General features: G+C 33.6%; 1 protein-coding gene across 1 annotated transcript; it reads right to left on the bottom strand.

Moving 5' to 3' along the window:
• Nucleotides 1–363: 363 nt before the first annotated feature.
• Nucleotides 364–2121, bottom strand: LOC107790293 (SKP1-interacting partner 15). Its single transcript, XM_016612211.2, has 2 exons — nt 760–2121; nt 364–674 (listed from the first exon to the last, which is right to left on the bottom strand). Exon 1 carries the CDS (start codon nt 1961–1963, stop codon nt 797–799), a length of 1167 nt encoding a protein of 388 aa, XP_016467697.1. The 5' UTR covers nt 1964–2121; the 3' UTR covers nt 364–674; nt 760–796.
• Between the last annotated feature and the right edge of the window lie 8663 nt (nt 2122–10784).

Raw genomic sequence — 10784 nt, 5'->3', positions numbered from 1 at the left:
TTCGTATAAAGCCCAAACAAAACTCAACAGTTATTTTCGCTTTTCACTTTAACAACACAATGATTGGAATATCAACATATCTTCCCATACAATAGAATAAAAGGTCTCAGTCAAGTAATTAGCTTAACAAGTATGTCCGTACCTAGTTCCTTGCTACCACTGCTAAGAGTTAAGTCCCCTGATTGAAAAGGGCAATAAAGTACGAAACTTAGCTTGACGCTATTAGTTAGAAAGGAGCAAATCCATCAAATAGAGACATCATCACATAATCCACATGGCATAACTTAAAACCATAACACAAGTGATCTTTATAAAGGCAATATAGCAACTCCATAAGTTATAGCAAAATCACAGTCGCTGATATGCAAATCAAGCAAGGAATTCAGCCATTATTCTTCATTTTCATAGAAAATATAGCTAACTTACAGATGAAACAAAGGACTGGTATGCATCATATGAAACGACAAAGCTCTGTAAAGACAAATACATTCCGAATACATGAAAAGGGAATCCTTGCATACACGAATAGTCAGATATCATATAACAAACAAGCCAACCAAAAAAAAAAATCTTCATCTGAATATCGAATTGCTATTCAGATTTACCTCAAAATACAAGTACAATAACATTATCTTTCTAACGGACCAATGTTCTAGGAGACCACTGCCTCCATCCTGTTTAGCATGGCAATCAAAAGAAAAACTAAACATTTAGCTTCAACATTATGAGAAGTTAGAATTCCCAAATCAGAAAAGTTACCATTGAAGCAGATGGTCTTCCTCCTCTAACTCCGCCTTTAAGACACTGCATTCAACTGAGCCTCAAAGACGAATCCACGATAAAGTCCATCACTATTCCCCGGAACGCCACTTATCCACCGCCATTCCCCTTTCCCGCACTCATTTTCCTCCCAAAGCGCCAATCTTCCCACCCTCTTGCCCGAAAAACAAACTTTACTCCCTCCACCAAACACCTTGAACTTACTCGAATCTTGAAAATACCTAAACATATCAGGCGGCATTCGCCCAGCTTCTTCCCATTCCAAAGAGTCCAAATCCAATCTAAGTATCAAAATGGTCGAGCATGTGCTGTGCAACGAATAGGACGATTTTAGACCACCAATCATCAACACCTTATCATTTTTACCAGCAAGCAATCTGGGGCGTTTCAATATGTCAAATATATCACCCCACTCATGCTTTTCTAACCTAGTCCATTGTTGACTAAATTGCAAATCTTTAACTGTTGACCTAAACAGCTTCCACTGGGACCGCCACGGGGAACCAACATCACAAAGGGCTAAAATGGTATCAGAAATCAAGATTGGACTCCTAGGTTTTGACGGTAAATTCGATGAAAACTTGAGCCAATTATTGGAAGTTGTTGAGCCAGAGAAGTAAATAGCAGCTAACTCAGTCAAAACCAGAACTTGATTTGGTGACCCGACAAGAACCGACCCGTGTTTACACCAAGCTGAACCCAATTGCGGAAGCAGCTTGAATTGACGAGTTAAAGGGTTACAAACGATTAGGGTTTTGCTATTGTTACTGGGAAGAGGAGGAGGAGGAGGTGAAATTGCGGGTATGGGCCCCGCAGTGGTGGGGCCCTCAGCCCAGAGATAGAGGAGGCCGTGAGAGGAAGTGATGGGGTAGTGAGATCTAAAGGGAAGGAAAGAAAGTGGGAATCGAAACCAGTAGTTAAGCACTGTGTCGAACACATGGAGTGCACAATGAGGAGATTGATTATTATGACTGTGGCTGTGAGTACGGTGGGAGGGGCGGAGGGCGAGGAGGGAGAGGGGGGGTTGGTGGGTAGAGATGAGGTGGAGGAAGGCCGGAGAAGAGAGAGTGGAGTTGAGACATTTGCAGACGCATTTTGAGACGATGATTTCACGGAGGGTTAAATGGGAGAAGATCTGGTGAAGGGTATCTTGAGGTAAACGATTTAGAGGGGAAAACTCCATCGGAATACGGCGTCGGCGGTGGTGATCGGAGAGACTGATCTAATCACTTGTTTCGGGTTTTTGTGTTTGATACTACTATTATTTTTGTGCTTTGTAGAAAGTGTTTTTTCTTGTTTTGGTTGACTGGTTTGTCTTGACAATGTATTTGGCTATGGTGATAGGGGAAAATGGGGTCTTTTTTTTCCCTATTTTATTATGCAATTGGGCAATTGGATTAAGAAATTATTGCAATTTGCAATTGATTTTATTAAATCCTTCGAATAATTACTATAGTGCTTTGTTTTTTTAACTAAATTCAAAATAATCTTCATGAGAAGAAAATCTCATAATGAGGTGCTTTCATTTGTCTTTTTTCCTGATTGGTGTGACATAAGAAATACTAGTACTAATTTTCATAACCTTCATTTTTACCTATAAATTAACCACTTCATTTCTTGATATACTATCGATACAGTGGACGTTTTGTGTCCGTGATACGTCCAAAAAACCAAAATTTGAGAAATAAATTTGATATAAGAAAAGAATGTTATTGCAAAATTAAGATAAAATTAATGCAAATGTAGTTATATTCCCATTAGTTTGAGTCGGTATAAAAATAAAAAAATTTAGCCTTTAAGTTCTGAAATTTGGAGTCGACGAGAGATTCTTCTGCTTGGACTTAGGATTTTTAATAGAGGAAAAAACATAATTAGGCAATATTTAACAAAAAATTTCATAAATTTAGCAGGAATAAGTAATTATAAAACTGACAGCTAAATAACTACATTCCTAGCATAAACATGATCAACCCAATGAATTTTAATTAATGGACCTCTCAATCTTTTCCGTTTTCCGTTGCCTACTTTAACGTGATACGTTACACATTTAGATGATTTATAGGTAAGATTGCACCACCGTTAAACCACATTAATATTTTTCATTTCCTATTGCTTTTTTTCTTTTTCTTTTTCTTTTTTCCGTTTTGATTTACCCCCTTTAATTTATCTTTTTTTTTAATAAAGAAGAACAATGATTTTCAAGTATGGGAAGTTGTGAACGTAATGGGAGGTTTTCTTTATATATTTACTTTTATGGTGTTTTTATTCCTTTTCCACTTCTAAAAATATCAAGTATAGTTTATATATAGTATATAATAGTTGTATAAATAATATATATATATATATATATATATATATGTGTGTGTGTGTGGGTGTGTGTGTGTGAATAAATATTATTTATATAATATACCACTTGTATATTACTACTATTATATTATATACAACGTATATAATTGATATATACATATATAATTATTTGGATATGCATAGTGATATATGATGTATTTTTGGCATATATTTAATTTGATGATTTAGTCTGACGTATATTTATCGTGTAAATAGTAATGTATGGAATATATATAGTTGAATAAATATTATTTAAAAATACATCATATATCACTATGCATATCCAAATAATTATTATGTATATATCAATTATATACGTTGTATATAATATAATAGTTGAATAATATTTAGTTGAATAATACATCATATATAGTTGAATAATATTTATTCAACATATATAGTTGAATAAATATTATTTATATAATATACCACTTGTATATTACTACTATTATATTATATACAACGTATATAATTGATATATATGGAGTATATATAGTTGAATAAATATTATTTATATAATATACCACTTGTATATTACTACTATTATATTATATACAACGTATATAATCGACATATACATATTATATATAATTATTTGGATATGCATAGTGATATATGATGTATTTTTGGCATATATTTAATTTGATGATTCAGTGTGCCGTATATTCATCATATAAATAGTACATATATGGAATATATTATTGTTGTATAAATGTTATATATATAATATGCACTTGTATATTACCATCATCGTACATCATTTATAAATGATATATTATATTATATACCATCAAAAACTTGAAAAAACCGAAACTGAAAACTGACTATACTAAGCATCTGCTCATACTTGTGGCTCATATTAATACAAATAATAAAGATTGCAACAAATGAATGAATATCAAATTCATAAACAATACTATGCATGGTCTGTACATGATCTTGCTTCTACTTTTATTAGTTCCCTTTCCTTCATTTTCATTTAGGATGCGAATCCAAAAATTACTAACCAATTCTAAGAACCACCAATGTTTTTTTCAACCAAACTGTACGAATATTATATTGTTAGAGATGGTGTGTTTCACAAGGCTGAAGTAAATTTGCTTTCCACATAGCATGGAAAATTATGCGAATTGATTTTCTGAGAGAAGAGTCAAGAGAGATTTTGAGAGAACCTAATTCAAAGATTCGGGCAATAGAGACGATGAATTTCAAATGAAAATGGATAGTTTAAGTATATCCATGATTAGAATATATTTTGGGTAAAATGAAGAAAATAAGAGGGGAGTAGCAACTGTAATTTAGGTTAGAAGATAAGAAGAAAGAGAGAGTATGACAGATTCCATGATTTACGCCTCATTAATTGTGTGTATAATCTATACAATATGCTAATATTGTAAAAAAATCTTCCATTTTTTGGAATAAACAAAAAGTGATATTATTTTCTTAAATATTCTTTAAAAAATGTTCAGCCATGTAGTTTTCTCTTTTTAATAAGCAACTTCACCTCAAGGCCACTTATCATAAGTGACTTTCTTCTGTTTCTAAAATACTGTAATGTAATATGTCTAATAGGCTTCGTGGAAATTGCTACAATAATTAAGCAATTCTATCGTTTTGTATCCTAGTTTTATTTGTTTATGAAATGCTTAAAAAATGAAAAGGCAAAAAAGTTGTTCCTCATTGAGCTTTTATTCTTTAATTTCACATCCGGTGTTCGTACGGGCTCAACGTACTTCATAATAAAGATGATTTCATATCCGCAACTTGAACTCGAAATCTCTATTTAAGGGTGAAGTATTTATCATTTCACTACGATCTTTGTTGGTTAGCTACTTCAGTTATAAGTTATTTTATTAAGTGCCAACTCCTTTATCTTTTGTGGAATAACTTTAATGAGAATAATTTTATCGCACTAAAGAGTTGTTATAAGAAATATCAAATTATGTACTCTTCCTCCATGATCTTCATCTCAAATGCATAATGACATATTCAATGACATATTTTCTTCACTTTTATGCCTATATAAAGGCATTATAATAGATAGGAAAATACACACAATTGAAAAAGAAATAAGAATCTTTTCTTTCTTTCTCCATATATCTCTTAGATTATTTTTCCTTTTTCTATATTGTTACTTTGAGTTATATTTTATAACACGTTATCAGCACGAGACTCTACCGTCTCAAGAAACTCTTTGAGAAGACTAAGGTATAACTTTTCTCCTCTTTTAATTATTACTGATATTATGAAAAGAAAGTTCGTTGCCCTTAAAATTTCGGGCAAGAACTATATGACATGGGTGTTGGATGCTGAAATCCATTTAGATGCAATGGGTCTTGGAGACACCATTAAAGACAAAAATAAAGCATCTACCCAAGACTGTGCTAAGGCCTTGATTTTCTTGCGCCATCACCTTGATGAAGGGTTGAAGATAGAATATCTCACAGTCAAAGATCCACTTATTTTGTGGAATGGCTTAAAGGAAAGATATGACAACTTAAAGTTGGTCACTCTTCCACAAACACGATATGATTGGGCTCATCTGAGACTCCAAGACTTTAAGTCTATTTCTGAATATAATTCTACGATGTTTAGAATTACTTCTATATTGAAACTCTGTGGAGATACTATCACTAACTATGATATGTTTGAAAAAACATTCACAATATTTCATGCCTCCAATATGGTCTTGCAACAGCAGTACCGAGAAAAAGGTTTCAAGAAGTATTCTGAGTTGATTTCTCTTCTCCTTGTGGCTGAACGAAATAATGACTTGCTCATGAGAAATCACGAAAATCGACACACTGGGTCTACACCATTGCCTGAAGTGAATGAGGTGTATTCCCATTATTCTAAGTATGGAAAAGGTCGTGGCCCTGTTCGTGGTCGTGGCCGTGGCCAAGGGAGAAATTTTCCTGGTGTTAATCACCCTCCAAAGAAAAATAACCACCAAAAGTGGAAAGGGCCAAGAGCAAACGGTTCAGAAACTGAATGTTATCGTTGCGGTGGAAAAGGGCATTGGGCAAATATTTATCGCATACCAAAATATTTGGTTGAGCTTTATCAAGCATCTCTAAAGAATAAAGCCCTTGAAACTAATTTTATCTATGAAAATAAATTTGACATCACCCACTTGGATGTGGTAGATTTTTTTGAGCACCCTGATGGAAAAATAAACCACTCGATCGGTGATGGATCTGTGGTTAAAGATGATTGAGCAGTTTGATTTTTATTTTTCCTATTCGTAGTATCTAATGAATAAACATCTTGTAATTTTTATTGCAATTAATAATAATTCTTATGTAGTTTTTAAAAATATATGTATTTCCGAAATTTCATAAATTTCACAAACAAGGAGTAATATCTAACTAATTAGTGTCCTGGTCTTACTGATCTTTTAACGATTTTTGATTTTCCTTTACGTTACTTTAATTCTCTTTAAGAAGAGATTTACGGCACCCTGGAACAACTTTTGTTACCTCACCCTTAATTTATTTCATGTACATGGATGAAATATTATGAATAAAGAAAAGAGAAGCAGCTAAGTATGTTCTTTCTTACACGTATCAATTATTTTTCACACAATGTATAGGAAAACGCAAATAACTCATACATGTAAATAAATTTATTGTAGTTGTATTAATCATATGTATAATGTGCTTATAATTATATTATTTTTGCTGCGTAATTATTTATATAATAATTAGAATTTGTCAGAAAATACATTAAAAGGTCACTATTGAATTATTGGTTTAACTTTATTTCTTTTCCTTTTTCTCTAAAAATACTAATATTTATTCATATACTTCTTTTGTATGTCAAACCATGGGAAACAAATATGGATATCTTTCAAAGCAAACTTGGATCAAAGTTCAATTGTAAAAATATTTGCTTAATTGATTCATGTACAACACATACAATATTCAAAGAGAAGAAATATTTCTTTCATTTAAGTATGTGTAAGGCAGATGTTACTACAATTTCTGGTAGTAGTAATCTAATTGAAGGCTCTGGAAGAGCTAATATAACTCTGCCTAAGGGAACAATACTTATTATAGAGAATGTAATGTTCTCCTCTAAGTCCAAGAGGAACTTGTTGAGTTTTAAAGATATCCGTCGAAATAGATTTCATATTGAGACTATAGATGAGAATAATTTCGAATATCTCATCGTTACCAAGAATATCTCTGGCCAGAAAAGGGTTATTGAGAAGTTCCCATCTTTATCTTTTGGCATGTATTGGACAAGAATTAGTGCAATTGAGGCACATTCTATCGTAAACCAAAAGATTTCTAATTTCAATATTTTTGTACTTTGGCATGATCGATTGGGATATCATGGATCAACTATGATGAGACGAATTATAGAGAACTCAAATGGGCATCCATTAAAGAATTTAAAGATTCTTTTAAATAATGAGTTTTCTTGCACTTCTTGTTATCAAGACAAGTTGATTATTAGACCATCACCAACAAAGGTTGGGATTGAGTCCCCTGTATTTTTAGAACGTATACAAGGAGATATTTGTCACCCACCTAGTGGGTCGTTTAGATATTTTATGGTCTTAATAGATGCATCTTCTAGATGGTCTCATGTGTGCCTATTGTCATCTCGCAACCTGGTATTTGCAAAATTAATGGCACAAATAATTCGATTACGGGCACAGTTTTCTGATAATCCAATTAAGTCTATTCGACTTGATAATGCTGCTGAGTTTTCATCCCAAGCATTTAATGATTATTGCTTATCAATTGGGATAAAAGTGGAATCTCATAGCTCATGTTCACACTCAAAATGGCCTTGTAGAGTTTTTGATTAAACGTCTGCAATTGATAGCAAGACCATTACTCATGAAAACGACATTACCCACTTCTGTTTGGGGTCATGCCATTTTGCATGCAACAATGCTAATTCGTCTCAGACCGATAAATTATCATAAATACTCCCCATTGTAATTAGTTTTGGGTCATGAACCTAATATATCCCATCTAAGAATTTTTGGATGCGCTGTATATGTGCATGTAGTACCGCCATATCGCACCAAGATGGGTCCCCAAAGAAGGTTAGGAATATATGTTGGGTTTGAATCGCCATCCATTATTCGCTACCTCGAAACATTAACGGGAGATTTGTTCACTGCTCGATTTGTAAATTGTCGATTCGAAGAGGCATTTTTCCTAAAATTAGGGGGAGAAATTGGTAAAATTCAAACGGGAAATTTCGTGGAAAAATCCATCATTGTCTCATCTTGATCCACGTGGCCTCTATTTGTAAAAAAGAGGTGAAAAAGATTATCCATTTGCAGAAAATAAAAAATCAAATGCCAGATGCATTTACGGATATGAAAAGGATAACGAAATCACATATCCATGCAGAGAATGTTTCAATCCGTATTGATGTCCCTGTTGGAAAATCTTCTAGTGTCATAGCTAATGAGTCAAAAGCACGCCTAAAGCGTGGCATGCCATTGGGTTCTAAAGATCGATATCCTAGAAAAAGGAAAATAAATGATCGAGATGACACTACGAAAGAGTCTCATAAAGAAACCCATGATTTAACCAATCTTGAGATTCATGAGGATATCGATGAGCCTAAGACTCAAGAAAATAAGGAACTATCAATAAATCCAATCGATATTGAGATAAATTTGAATCGATTGAATATAGTGGTGGATTATGTCTTTGCATACAATATTGCATCTAGCATTATGCAATATAATGAGGATCTTGAACCTAAATCTGTTAGAGAATGTCGACAAAGACGTGTTTGGCCAAAATGGCAAGAAGCAATCCAATCTGAGTTGGATTCACTTGCGAAACGTGAAGTTTTTGGGTCTGTAGTCCAAACACCTAATGGTGTTAAACCTGTTGGCTATAAATGGGTCTTTGTACGTAAAAGGAGTGAGAAAATGAGGTACAAAGATATAAGGCACGCCTTGTTGCATAAGGATTTTCACAAAGGCCTGGTATCGATTATGAAGAGACGTATTCTCCTGTTATGGATGCTATAACGTTTCGTTATCTCATTAGTCTTGCTGTCCATGAAAAGTTTGACATGCATTTAATGGATGTGGTTACAGCCTACCTTTACGGTTCACTTGATAATGAGATATACATGAAAATTTCCGAGGGATTTAAAATGCCTGACGTATATAATTCAAAGTCCAGGGAAATATTTTCAATCAAATTGCAAAGATCTTTGTATGGTCTAAAGCAATCAAGAAGAATGTGGTATAACTGCCTTAGTGAATATTTATTAAAGGAAGGTTATATAAATGATTCCATTTGTCCATGTGTTTTTATAAAGAAAACAACATCGGAGTTTGTTGTACTTATCATATATGTTGATGACATAAACCTTATTGGAACTCCTACAGAACTCCAAAAGGTAATTGATTATTTAAAGAAGGAATTCGAGATGAAATATCTCGGAAAGACAAAATTATGTCTTGGTTTGCAAATTGAACATTTGGCAAACAGGATTTTTGTTCATCAATCTGCCTACATAGAAAAGGTATTGAAACGGTTTTACATGGATGGAGAACATCCATTAAGTACTCTGATGGTTGTTCGATCACTTGATGTGAATAAGGATCTGTTCTGACCTCAAGAAAAGAATGAATAGCTTCTTGGTCCTGAAGTACCATATCTTAGTGCAATTGGTGCACTAATGTATCTTTCTAACACTACAAGGCCTAACATAACTTTTTCAGTTAATGTCTTAGCAAGATATAGCTCTGCTCCTACAAGGAGATATTGGAATGGAATCAGACACATATTTCGGTATCTAAAAGGGACTACCGATATGGGTTTATTTTATGGCAATGATTGCAGTCCCGATCTTGTTGGTTATGCCGATGCTGGGTATTTATATTACTCACACAAGGCTCGATCTCAAACAGGTTATGTGTTTACACGTGGAGGCACTGCAATATCATGGCAATCGACTAAGCAAACAATCGTGGCTACTTCATCTAATCATGTTGAGATAATTGCTATTCATGAAGCAAGTCGAGAATGTGTATGGTTGAGGTCTGTAATACACCTTATTCGAGACAAATGTGGTTTGAAGTGTGACAAACTACCCACAATTTTGTATGAAGACAATGCAGCATGCATAGCTCAATTGAAGGGAGGATTCATAAAAGGAGATAGAACAAAGCACATTTCACCAAAGTTATTTTTCACACATGGTCTTCAAAAGAATGGTGATATCAGTGTGCAACAGATCCGTTCAAGTGATAATATGGATGATTTGTTCACCAAATCTCTACCCACGTCAACCTTCAAGAAACTAGTGTACAAGATTGGGATGCGAAGGCTCAAGGATGTGAATTGATGCTCTCATCAGGGGGAGTTAATATGCGGTGTACTCTTTTTCCCTTACAAGGTTTTATCCCACTGGGTTTTCCTTGCAAGGTTTTTAATGAGGCAACCAAAAAGCGTATTTCTAAATATGTGTACTCTTTTTCCTTCACTAGGATTTTTTTTCTCTAATAAGGTTTTAACAATGCACATTATCTATAGACATCTAAGGGGAAGTGTTATAAGAAATATCAAATTATGGTGGATGTCTACTCTTTCTCCATGATCTTCATCTCAAATGCTTAATGACATATTCAATGACATATTTTCTATGTTTAACGACATATTCAATGA

This window comes from Nicotiana tabacum, chromosome 12, assembly GCF_000715075.1.
Source record: "Nicotiana tabacum cultivar K326 chromosome 12, ASM71507v2, whole genome shotgun sequence".
In the NCBI taxonomy this organism is placed as follows: domain Eukaryota; kingdom Viridiplantae; phylum Streptophyta; class Magnoliopsida; order Solanales; family Solanaceae; genus Nicotiana; species Nicotiana tabacum.
The sequence above is the reverse complement of the archived record's forward strand: the minus strand, read 5'-3'. Positions and strand labels throughout refer to the sequence as shown.